Raw genomic sequence first — 12989 nt, forward strand, 5'->3', positions numbered from 1 at the left:
CACGGCTCGAATGATACACCAGCGCTATGAAAAATGAGAAGTCAAGGGTAAAAATAACAGGGTGCTAGGAGTAAGGGGCCAATGTGGCACAGCAGGGCCACCGCGTGTAGGCTACGTTTTAAACACACTGTCACTGCCCTGCTCTGGTCACCAACGGGATACACGCTCACCCTGCAGGGACCATTGGGCTGTTTCATCTCAACCTACTGCTTAATGAACACTCAAACACCTAGAATAAGCTTATATCACAAGGAATGGATACGCTAAATATCTAATTATGCATTACGAGGTGTCGAATAGGGGTCCATGGGCATGGAACCAGCTAGAAACCATCACTCGGGAAACATCATTCGAAAGACTGGACTTGATTCAGTCTTTGGGAACCTCGGAAATACAGTTCAATCTGCACAACACACAGGCGAACATTTCCAAAACAAAAGCAAAATCATAAGATAGTGGATAAAACATGTTCATTCTTCTGTTAACTTGATTCATTATCACTTAGACTAATCAAGACTTTCCGATCGTAAGATTCCAAATTGTTAAGGATCATACTCCATTCAAAAGGTTCATGACGACACCGTTTAGTATATTCACTCGACCACCTGGCATGCTGGAACCACCTGATGACAAAAAACAAGGAAACAAGGAGATTCTGAGCCCCCTGAACATAACAATGGACTGATTGTACCAAAGTGAACACTACGTGACTTCACATTTTACAGGTTGATGAGTGAAGAACAAAACAGAAACAATATGAAAATACAAAAATGGGGCGGCGCATGCAAAGGCAATCATCTCTCGGTTCCTGATGCTGTGAGAAGCCAGCGGCACTCCCCGCTGGGTAACAAGCTGTGTGCACGAGGAACTCGCCTCGTTCAATGGAGGCAAGAGGAGCCGAGGAGGAGAGGAAAGGGAGGAGGGGAATTGAAGCCGGGGTCAACTGGGGGTAAAGCCTTTCTTTGGGCGCTGTTAAAAACTGTCTTGCCTCACCACAATGGGCAGGAGGGGAGAAAGAGTGGTGTGGGGAGGGTGGACTGGTGTTGGGTTGAAAGCAAATAGCTGATAGAGGTGGCTGGAAAACAGGTGCCTACACGAATCCCAGAAAGGGTTAGGAGGTGTGAAGCACGCTCAGCAACAGCTACGGAAGCTCGAGGACAATGGTGATAATAACTGCACTGGGAATTATTCAATTAAACGCCCCCCATCCGTCCCCTGTAGCGTTCTCCCGCCGCCTTTCTATTCCTTTGTCCTCCCTGCAGTCTGCAGAGGCGGCTGGGGAATGAAGGGGTCGGAGAGCAGTCTGGGCCGGGTGCTCTGTGACCCCGGTCACAGAGCACCCGGCCTGACGCAGAGCAACTTGGCTGGGAGCGGCGGGGAGACTGTCCCGCAATTGTCTGCTTATATGTACACAAACACAGCCGTCTGACCTTCAAGCACACAACAACCGTGAGACTAAACAAATTATTTGTAGTTCGTAACAGGAAGAGGAAAAAGGATGGTGGAAAAAATGAAGAAGTGGGGTGTTTTTTCTTCGACAATAGCGACATATATGTTATCAAATGGCCAGTTGTGGCCAGATTCGGGAGGTTTCATTTGAATACATCAGCCCTTGAACACAGTATTCACACAGTATTTACATCCTTCATTTCCTTCTGACGGACGTATTGTTCCTCCTGCGTGCAAAGATCTCACATTTTCCAGTGATGCAGCCCTTCGAAAGCCAGATAAGCTGCGCTGGAAGGGCTGTGCGCCAAGCAGCGTATCTCTTCCGTGGAGCCGTGCAGAGAAGGCGAATGCTTGGCGTTACAGGGCCAGTGTTGATAGCCAGCCCTCCGTTGCCAGCATTTGTATGGCAAGGTGACTTCTTCTTTTACTGCCTGTGTTACAACTTTCCTGCCAACTTGGATGCAGTTCAGTAGTATCATTTCCCTCCGCTTTCTGCTGAAATCCACAGGGAAATTGTGTAAGTGCATCGAAGAGAGGGCCTGTTCGCCGCTCATCCCTGCGTAGGCAGGGGTCATCGTGGAACAGCTTGGCGGTGGAGGCTTCTAATAACTCTTTCAGCACCACCCTACTGTGATAATGCCATTGAGGGCAGCATAATAAGGCTGCATTTACAGCCTTCTTTTTTACAATTACTGCCATCAACAAAAGAATTGAAGCCGTGAGAAGAAGAGAAAGAAGAAAAAGAAGCAAAGTGGTGGCTGCTATGAAAAAGAAAGACCACAGCTAATGTTGCCAATTTAGTGAGGAGAGATCAAGAAAGGAGCAAACAAAGCAAGGGCTTGTGAGTGGCTTTAACTCAATCAGAGAGCGGAGGGGTCCCGCCCCATCAATCACTGTCTGCTTGCCGCCCGGCCGAATCACGGCCAGCTGAGTAGTGGAGAAACACCAGCGAGCCGAACTCGCTGTGTGCGAAGGCAGGGACCAAAAACGACCCTGGGCCAAGACCAGGGGGCCATTGTCTTTGCTTTCTACCTACCTACCATCGTACTCGCGGCAAACAAACTCCTCTTCACCGAGAGCCCCTCTGGGGCTAGCTTGATTGAATAAAGAGCACTGTGGTCTCTTTGAGTCTAAAGCCTGTCACCCCTTGTGGAACTGTAAGCACTGTGGCGTTGGGGCAACAAACGTAGAACCACGGTCACATCGATCAAACACATTAGCCCCATTGAAGGTTAGACCACTCAACGCAACATGTCTGACAAGCCCAGACACGCCGTATTAAGGAGTGCGGTCCTCCCTCATCCATTCAGTTGGACAGACTCCTTTATTTCTGGCACAGTTGGGTCAGTAAGACATTGGGAACTTGGGAGTTTCTAAACTCCCCCCCCACCCCATTTCCCCCTCGACTACTGTTCTGCTACTACTACTCTGCTACCTATGTTTTACCACATAGCCTCATAAACTGGGAAGTCAGCATTTAATGGAATGAAAAGAAGAAGCAAGACGAAAACCTGTTGCTAATTATATTATATGAGGCGCGGAGAGAGGGAGACGGCGCTTATTGCCAACTGTCCTTTGGAAACAGAAACGCATAATTGAATCATAGCCTCCTAGTGTTTTATGTCCTTTCATTGTCGCTGGAGGGAAAAATGAGTATGAATTTTCTTACAGTCAATAGATGTGTGTCCAGATAGGGAGGTGGGATTAACATATGGTGTCTTCTAATCATGAGATTCTACATACGGCTCCCTTTCTAGCAATCTGTTTTGGTTTGAAAGAAAAAATAAAAGAGCATACGACTGACATCTCTAAGCTGTGTGGGCCGCGGCTCCATTCCACAAGAAACTTCCATATAGGGAAGCTTGTGTCTGTTCGGGGCTGGAAAGACTAAGATGAGGAAAAAAAATAAGTGTTCACCAGCCGTGTGCCAGAAACAGCTTAGGGACACTCAATCTCTGGCAAACACAAGCCACTAACTCCCACATCGAGAGGAAAAACAAAACAGGCGGAAACGTGAGACCGTATGATGCTTTGTGCCGGGGTGGATATATGCGAGCCAGGCTTGAAATCCAGCGGGTTATTTATGAGCACTGGCCTTGTGGTGTTTCTCTCTCTCCCTTGCCCTCGCTCCCTCATTCCTGCGTATCTTACTCCTTGGCTGAGAATTGGACCTCCCCTCCCGCTGCGAGGTAGAGTGGCTCGCCTCCCGGTTCTGGTCAGGTTGCGCATGAATCAAAGTGGTGACAAAGCAGCGGGTAGGACGGCAGATGCCACAGACAGAAAGCTTTTCAATCAGGCTGCCCTTCCAAGCCGCGGCCAAGGTGAAACACTTCACCGGCGAATGAAAAAAAAAATACCCCCAACCCAACGGTCACACACACACACAAATTGCACAGACATACTTATATCCGGCTCATTAGCCGGGGACTAACCCTTTATGTTTAAAAGAGATGGAGATGAGGAAACAGGGTAATGAGAGTGAAGGTCAACAGCTTTCCGGGCACCGTCTCCGTTTGCCGTCCTGTCCCTCCTGCCCCCCTGGTTACCCAGTTAAAATTCGTCTGCACCTCCCATTTGCTGCGAACAACTCCCATCATCCCTGCGTATGTTTTGTAGGTCGCAAATGGGAGTGGGTTAATGTAAACAGAAAGTAGAAGTTGCAGCGCTCTTGTCTCTAGAAGTTCTACCACGCTGACAAAAGGAGGGCCAGGTGTAATTGCTGTTAAGTACAAACGCGACGTATTCAGAGTGGAATGCTCTTTGGTGTGCTGCTGTTCAATGTCATTTGAGGTGCAATTTGTTTTCCATTGTTAGGAATCCCGGCAGTATAGTGCGGTGGAAAACAGAAGGTGCATAATTTTAGCTGCTTTTGTCAGACCCGGTAGTTAAAGGAAGCGCCGGCGCCTCGTCATTATTTCGCCCTGCCTCTTTGAACTCCACCGGCTCGGATTCTTCCCCAGCATGGACTACAAAACATCCACAGCAGCAATACATGTCCCCTAACAGGCCATGAGTATTTCCAACAATCCGTGTCCCTGGGACGCCACGTCTGCTCAGCCCGGGAGGTCACAACACTTCCTGTCTTTAAAAGCCTCCGCTGCCACATGCCCATTCAAAAATACAAGCCTCCTGTTGCGTTCCTGCCTCATTTATTTTACTTCCACGACTATGGCTGAAAAACGGTCAGACAGACCACTTTTCCTTATTTGTTCGTGGTTTGTTCGCCTCCCTTGCCAACGTGATCTCCAAAACCCGTTCGTAAAAATGTATACGAAATATTTGACATAGAAATTTGTAACAATACATACTAACTGGCGGTGGTTAACCACGCCCCTTGAGTGAACGTCTCTCCGCCATGTTGGATTTTTTGAGGGGGTTAGGGTTAGTATTGTATTCTTACAATTTAACATTGATTTCTCGTTAAAAATGCAATCATAACACGTTTATTTTACATCTTTATACTTCACAAAGTGTGCTTACGGGGTGCAGGTGCTTTTGTATCTTCATGATTTTCGTATGATTTTCGTATCATGTTTTTACGAACAGGTTTTGGAGATCAGGCTGCCCTTGCAGGGAGGTGGGAGTTGTTTTCCAATCCTCTCCCCCCAGCGGTAAAGCTACATCGCTCTCTGTTCCTGTTGCTACTATACAGGTGGCAGGGGCAACAGGGGAATTATGGAAAGTGGCCGGGAGGATCTTTTCTCTTAAGCCCCTTCTGTCCTCCACTCTCACTTCCTAGAAACAGGTGGCACTCTTTGTGGGACACCGCAGCCACATCGGTGGAGTTTAGTGGGATTCCACTACTAGACAAAGACAAAGCAAACTACAGATCCGGGGAAGGGTAACACCCAACACCCCCCCCTTCCCGAGCAAGCGTTAGTCACCTCCAAGGCCTGGATCTGGTCAGGAATGCCAGGAGGGGCAGGATGTCTATTGTGGAGGGTACACAGCGGAGAATGTTTGCCTTCCCAGCAGGCTCCACAGGGGCAGCTCAGCGGGACATTGCAGCGGTAAGGGGCAGTGGGACAGAGAAAGGAGCGTACTAAAATGATAAAGAAGAGGAAGAGAGTGCTTTCCCAAGTTTTGAGTTACAGGCAGCTAAAGGTAGGGGGGCTCTCACCGGCTTTTGAAGCAGGGAGAGGTAGGAGGCTGACTTTCCTCCTCTGTCTCCTGCCCACAAAAGGGCTGCCGCTTGAAGAAGCATTTCTCAAATATCTCCGTCGCTTAGTACTACCCTTCGACACATCTCATCCGAACCCTCCCCTCTCCATCTACTACTAAAGAGTTCCACAAAAACACCAACCAGACAGAGACAAAACAAACAGAGCAGCTTGGACTGACTGAAAGTTAGCGAATCGTTGATGATATTGATGATTTACACTGTTTTCAAGGGCTCATCGGCTCGAAAGAAAGTGGGTTCTCCTTCTGAAGAACAGCCTGCAGTTAAAGATTGAAGATTCAGTAAGTTCAAACCTGGAAACTCATTCAGATTTCTAAAAAGGAAAATAACACTATGACAGTAAGAACTATTCTCCGTCTCACAGATTTGATAAATTGCCCTGCAGTCTGCTTTATATGAAGCATGTCTGTCACTTTGTCTCGGTTGAAATCCTCTTAAAACCTGTGTCCACTTCAAAAGGCAGAGCCGCCACAGTCAGATGAGCCCAACGGCTCTTATCAGATCTCAGAGAAAGGAGAGAGTGCTTGGTGAGAGCGATGCCAAAGCGTATCTATTTACCAACTTGAGCCAACCAATTTCTCAGGACAAATTTGACTTCCAATATTTGCCTGGATGCGGGGGGGCGCCTCTGCCTCGAAGTTCATTAGCCGAGAGAGCGGTGGGAGCGAACTTCCCTCTACACGATGCGTGAAAGGTAAACACGTTCTGCATTCAGAAACGCAAGGCTCACTCAAGTCTCCTTATCTCGGTGATGAAGTGCTTTCCTCCCCAGGCTCTCAGGATGCAGGCCTCTGCACTTCCCCAAACAAACCTGTCGGTTGGAGCACACGTGCAACAACAGCCCCCCAACCCGGACAAACCACTCACTAAAAAGGCTGTTTTTCCCTTTTACGAGCACCACTTTGAGTGCCTCTTGTTTGGTTTGCAGATAACAACTATGTTGGGGAACATGTGGAGCATGTGTGTTCCATTTGCCCACTAATTAGATTGCAAGGCAGTGCACTGAAGCATGCATTGTGGCCCCCGCCGCGTCCGCCCACTCTGCCAGTCCATCAGATAAGGAAGCCATTCTCATCAGTTTCCATTTATGTAAGGGCTGATTTGGTGAGTGGAGCTGATGGGCCCAACACACCCAACTACTGTCTACGGACACATGAGTAACTATTACCCCATTCCATAATCCAGTTACCTTTGACGTGCCTTGTCAGCGATTAGCTCAGCAGTCCACTCTCATGTTACATTGTTCCATAATTTCAAATGATAGAGATAAAAATGAAAATGGCTTTCATGTCACGCAGTGTATTTTCTGGCTAGAGCCAAAGGGAAGCGGCACATGGCGGAAAACATTGTGAAGTGGATCTAAAGTCCAATGAAAACCGCTGCATTGGAAACATTAAAAATTGAAAGAGCACGCCAAGGTAAAAATAGGGGAGAAGCCGCAGGTCAGGTCGAGCCCGCTTCCTAGTGGAAGTTTCACAGCCGCCTGCCGGCGTCATTTGCTCTTGCTTCCTCCTTATAACAGGCTTATTACCTTTGGGGATGACATGGAAGACGCTCAGCAACAAATCCACAGACACAAACTTCAGCCACCGCATGTACTAACTGGCAATCCGCGGGCTGAGTGACTACAAAATGAAAGCACCGAGCAAATTTGTAACTGATACAAGGATGGGTCGCTGAACTCCAAGCCTGACCTCCTTTTAACGTGGCAAAAAAGGGGCTTTTGTTGAGCCTTAGGGGGGCAAATTCTTTTTACCGCTTGTGTTTAGAAACAGGAAATTCATTTCTGACTAATTTGATTAGCGCCGGCATTGTTTCTACTCATCCTCCCACTCCTCCTGTCTCCCCCCTTCCACCTCACACTCTCTTTCATTCTAACTTGAGGATGTTGTCGGATGACAGTTTAATAGTCTGCAATTCCTGAAAATGGTGAAATGCTGAAATTGGACCCCAAAAAGCAGTGTCAAGGAGTATTCAGCTTTTAAAAAGATGGTCGAGTTCGGCCTGCCATAAATCTTTTACAGCGGTAAGGTAACGTTAAAGTGGAATTGAGATCCCAGGATGTGAAAAATGATTAAAATAAACACACCCTGAAGACGTATACGGGTTGGATGTGGGGTAAGCTGGGTGGCTGCCCTGTTGGAGCACAAAAGAAGCGAAGGGTCCAGGTTTTTTTGGTGGAGCACTGATACAGTAACAGGATCCAGCAAAGCCCTGTACTCTCCCGAAGCCCTGCAGCATAAACAAACAGCTGAGACAGAGCAGGGCAGAGGCACCGGCACACGCACTAAAGCCTTACACACACACACACACACTAACACACAGAGACAGGCAATCAGAGGGAGGTGGTCTGCCCAGGCAAGGCTCACCTCAGGGCATCCACACTGACACAGGCTCATCGCATAACTGCGTGTCTCCCGTTTCATCGGCTTAAACTATCTATCTTACAACGGGTTGGCCGTTTAGCTCTTTGTTAGATGCGACAGCTTGTGGTTTGCCAAAAGTCAAAGTCAAAAAAGTATCGGTAACAAACTGTCACTGAGGGATTTTTTTTTTTAAAGGGTAAGAGTAAAATTTTATAAAAGTTTCCTGCTCTGTTTTTCATAGAACCCCGCTCTTGGAAGTTCCCACTTGATGAGGGGCAGTAATGGGATTTTACAGGCCAATGTGAAAGTAAATGGCTCATTAATACGCTCATTTCTTCTTCTTCTTGCAGTGCATAAAGTAACCACGGTCAATGGGTTCCAGTGCACTTGAAAGCCTTCTGTGAAAGTCCAGTGATTCAAATCAATATCACAGCCGATGACTTCAATGCACGAGGACAGGAGGCGAGGGCATTCCAAAAAACAAATGGCAGCACAGGGACAATCCTGCTGCCCTGTGTAGGGCAAAGCAGGATGCATTGGCCCGAATTCAATGAACCTGCCGACACTAGATGGCGCAGTTTCATGCGCAATATGCATGAGGGGAATGGGGGGAACTGAGGGTTCTCTCTGTCTCTGTCTCTCTCACACACACACACACACACATATGAAAGGAAAATATGTAAACATGCTATGAGACATATTTGTTTGTGTGAACAGCTTCTACTCAATCTCTCGGGGTATGGCGGCTCCCAAAGTGAGCTTCCCAGACAAAGTCATATCACTAAGAATGATATTTTATTCACCCATTTTGGCAAAAGAAAACAAAATATGATCACAGGTTTCACTCTATGTCATTATTCCACACAAACCTTCAGTCAGATTGGGGCCCCACTGTGACAAACTCTATTTATTTTTTTACACATCCTTTTTCCATAGAAAATATTGGGGTGTACTTACTTGCACTCCCGGTCCTCCAGATCGAAATGCGGATTGAAGTTGATGAGTATCCGCTGGTGTGGACCAGGCGCGGATATCACCCACACGCATCTCTGGGAAGGGGTGTAGGATTGGGGGTATCCGGGCGAGGTGAGGTAGTTGGCGGTTGAGATTCTGATGTTGCCTCCACATTTATCTGCCGAGGAGAGAAAAAAAAGGTCTTTAAGGAAATAAAAGACATATTTCACAACGTGATGCCCCAAATACAATAGCTATATTCTAGCGGTCGGTAGCATGATGTATATATGTATATAGAGAGAGCGAGAGAGAGATAGTGGGTTATCTATATATGTGAAACCTTAGGACAGTGTCCGAGAAACTTTTCAGTTTAATTTTTTCAGTTTAATTTATCGATATATCGTTTACAGAGTCGAATTGGTCAAGACAAGCAAAGGGTATGCAGCGACTAACTGACACACATCGTACATGCATATTGGTATTTAGTAATAATTTGAATTACTATTGTTTATGGTTAGTTAATACGGAGCAGCCTTGCAGTGGCGCACTGAGATAAAGGAGCATCGAGATAAAGGAGCAGTCCCTCATATTATAATAAGATACGGAGCAGCTTTGCGAATCGTATAAATGCTATTAAAAAGTGTAATTGGAGAGTTGTTCCTCTGAAGAGTTTCACCATAAAAGGGAATTATCCTTTGTTTTTTTCAGAGGGCCACAAGTCGCATTCATCTTTATTCGGGCACGTTTTCACTAATTAAAAATGAAAGCTGCTACCGAGTGTTTCTCTGATACATACACGCACCTCTTGAAGATCAATTAAATCGAAAAAATAAGCGTGGAACGAAAGCGCCAAATAGAAAGGAAACGGGAGCTGAAGAGAACAGAACAAGGGGAAGTTGCGTAAACCGGGGATTTGGGCTGACTTTTTGAACTTCACTAACACACCCTGCTTGTTAACCGATAGCTGCCCCCACAAAACGGGATACAATCGTTCTCTCAAAGGAAGTTTTAGGTTACAAGCATCACGATGGACTGTTGGTTGCATAAATACGAATTAACAACATTATTTGGGATATTTTGAGGGCATCACGGGTAATGAAAAAATCCATGAAGTGAAAATATTATGGGAGGGATATCATGAATACAAGGTGTACACTAAAAAAGAAAAACAATTAAATAGGACCACGACGAACACTGGTCACCATTAAACAATTATTAAATTAAAGTCTCCGCTGAAATATAATAAGAGGGATTTCCGCGGTGTTGGCGGAATGGGCAGGTGAGCGCTGTGCGACTTTGTCAAAAGATCAGCGCTGATCCGAGCAGACTAATCTTTCAGAAAAATATTGGGATTAGAAGCTTTGCAGAGTACACATACGCTTTATTTATATAGATATCAGATATCACACTTACCGTTTTTGAAAGCCTTGACCACCAGAAGGATTCCCATGAACAGGATCAAGACTAATCCACAATGCATCCTTGTTTCCTCACCCCAAAAATTAAATTACGCATACAAAAAAGATTTTAAAAAACTCCGTTAACGAAACTCCTCCGGCAGGTTCCTGCAGCGAGTACTGTTCTCTCGACAAGGACTAAAATAAAGTAAGAGCGTCTGTTAAATAAAACGAAGTTAGAAGTGTAGGAGCTCCGGTCGCTGGCATCCTGTCATTCAGCTCATTTTTCCTCTCGCCTGTGCCGGTTGCGCTCCTCTCTCCAGCGCGCACCGTGCCATATCCCTCCCGGAGAGGTGGAAGAAGAAATGGCCTCACTCTCCGTTGATGGTGTTGCGTTGTTACTCCGTCAAACGGTGCCCGAGCTGGAGCTAATCCTTGGCTGTGGGAGGCAAAAGAGATAGGCGGAGGTGTGAGCGGGTTTTGAGAGGAATACGCGCTTGCATGCGGCCGCCTTGCGCTCTGGACATTCCCCGGGTGTGTCTTTGCGCCCTGCCTCTGAAACGAACACGGTTTATAGAAAGGCACGGACACAACTCCCCATAGCAAACAAAAGTGTGAGGACTCAGAGTGCGGGACTCGGAGGGGATGATGATGGGCGTGATGACAAATAGTCGACCTATGTGAGTAAAGCCCCGTGTCTTTATGTGTAAGACGAGCCGCACACTGAGTCACAGAGTACCAGCAGTCCGTTAAGTGACATGACTCTCTCTCTCTCTCTCTCTCTCTCTCTCACCCCCTTTCCCTCCCTCTCTCTCTCTCTCTCTCTCTCTCTCTCTCTCTCTCTCTCTCTCTCTCTCTCTCTCTCTCCGTCACTCTTTCTTTATCTATACCCCCTCCCCTCCCATCCCCTGTCTTCTTTTACAAAAATAAGCTATCGTGATATAGATTAACAGAACATGACTCATATTAAAAAACATCATTTGGGATAACAACGTGTATCAAATATTATATCTATAGGAAATATACCACTTAACCAAAGATCGTAAATCATAGAGTAAACAATTCTAAATGCCGATTACAATGGATAGGGGTTCTTTGTTTTAGGTCTCCTCCGCAGCTTTTATCTGATCGTGATCATTTTATGTGACACACTGAATTATCTATGCAGGGAACTTCTTTTTTGCGTCTCCTTAAACACGGATCCTCCAGCCGCTCGGAATGAATCGTATCGGCAGTGCTCACAATAGGCCCGGTTTGTTCTGTGTTTTCCACAGAAACTAAATAACAGAAAGTGTCCCCCCTCTACACCTTTAAAGTTTATTTTATGCAGCGACAGCTGTTCAGATGTGCCGATTTCCTGCCCCACAACAGTGACACCATTTAACCGACACTCGGATATTCAGGGGAAATCAATTAAAGCGCACATTTATGTAGCCTTGCGTCATTTACTCAAGGCTGCCCTGGGTCACTCTGCACACGGACACACACGCACGCACGCACGCACGCACGCACACAAACACACACACACACACACACACACACACACACACACACACATACACACACACACACAAAGGAACAGAGCAGCAAATACTTCTCCCGCATAAACACAACTAATCAAAGTTTTAAAAATGAACGATTTCATTTGATTAGTATTCAAGCCAAATAAATAAATACAATTTATTTATATTTGTAAAATCGTGGGAAAGTGGAGATAATCTATCATCGGATCAGTGCTTTCTTACGCAGAGGTATTTCATTAAATAAAAACTGCTGCATTCACCTGCGTTTTGAGGACTCGCAAAGCCGCAAGCATCCAGCCCTCCTCTCTCTACCTCCAACATGCGTGGAGGAGCAGAGTGCTGCTATGATCCGACAGGCTTCCCTTCGGATTCTGTTCAAATGACACTAGATCTTCTCCAGAGACTCACAAAAGCAAGTTACCTCCCCCCCGCCCCCTCCCTTTTCGTTGTACGCCGAGGGAGAACCACAGCGGAGTCTAGTTCGGTCCTCGGTCGCCACCGCGCAAAGACGCACAGCCGACAGCTGGCCACTCGCTCTCCTCTCCGCGCACAGACTAGTCTCCTCCGCGGCGCTGATCTCTCCAGGACTCTCTTCTTGTTTCGCCCCCTTTCTTTCGGCGCTGTCTCAAGAGAAATCCGGCCAGTGTGGTGGTAAAAATAGGCAGTTCCTAAAATACCAGAGGGACCGAAAAAATCAAAATAATGTAGATAAACGGAAAAGTCCTGGTTGATCTGCCGCAAGTTGTTTCTTCCACTTCGCCCGGTTCTCCGCGCGCCACCGCTCTCGGCTCTTCCGCTGAAGCAAATGCAGAAGGTTTGAGTCGCTGGCAGCGCCACACGCCCCTTTACGAGGGATGAGTGCGCGCGCGTGGTTGTTTACGGGCGTGCGCGTGCGCAGGCGTGTGTCTGTGTGTGGAGCGGGTGTCTCCGGCATCGTGCTGCGGATACCCCCAGCTTCCTCTCTTTATTCTGTCAGCCTCCAGCTTTTTTGGACGCATCAGAAATACACATTTGATTAAAAAAAAAAAACTAGCCCGATGGCGTCTTCAAGCGTGTCACAAAGCATGCAATGAGTAAATAACTCATCTGTGATTTAAGTCTACCTCTCTTTGCTGTGTCA

The 12989-nt window shown here is 46.9% G+C and overlaps 1 protein-coding gene across 3 annotated transcripts in view; it reads right to left on the reverse strand.

Moving 5' to 3' along the window:
• nrp1a (neuropilin 1a) overlaps nt 1-12768 on the reverse strand; it is a 53940-nt gene extending 41172 nt beyond the window's left edge. For 2 of the 3 annotated variants that reach the window (XM_040167066.2, XM_040167064.2), the window contains exons 1-3: nt 12130-12768; nt 10363-10785; nt 8953-9127 (exon numbers count right to left, since the gene is read on the reverse strand). In XM_040167066.2, the coding sequence (XP_040023000.1) occupies nt 8953-9127; nt 10363-10429 (242 nt within the window). In that variant the 5' untranslated portion in view covers nt 10430-10785; nt 12130-12768. Of the gene's footprint in view, nt 1-8952; nt 9128-10362; nt 11192-12129 lie in introns of those variants that run through there. The other variant, XM_078096992.1, reaches the window with a different exon arrangement.
• Nucleotides 12769-12989: the final 221 nt, after the last annotated feature.

This window comes from Gasterosteus aculeatus, chromosome 21, assembly GCF_964276395.1.
Source record: "Gasterosteus aculeatus chromosome 21, fGasAcu3.hap1.1, whole genome shotgun sequence".
NCBI lineage: Eukaryota > Metazoa > Chordata > Actinopteri > Perciformes > Gasterosteidae > Gasterosteus > Gasterosteus aculeatus.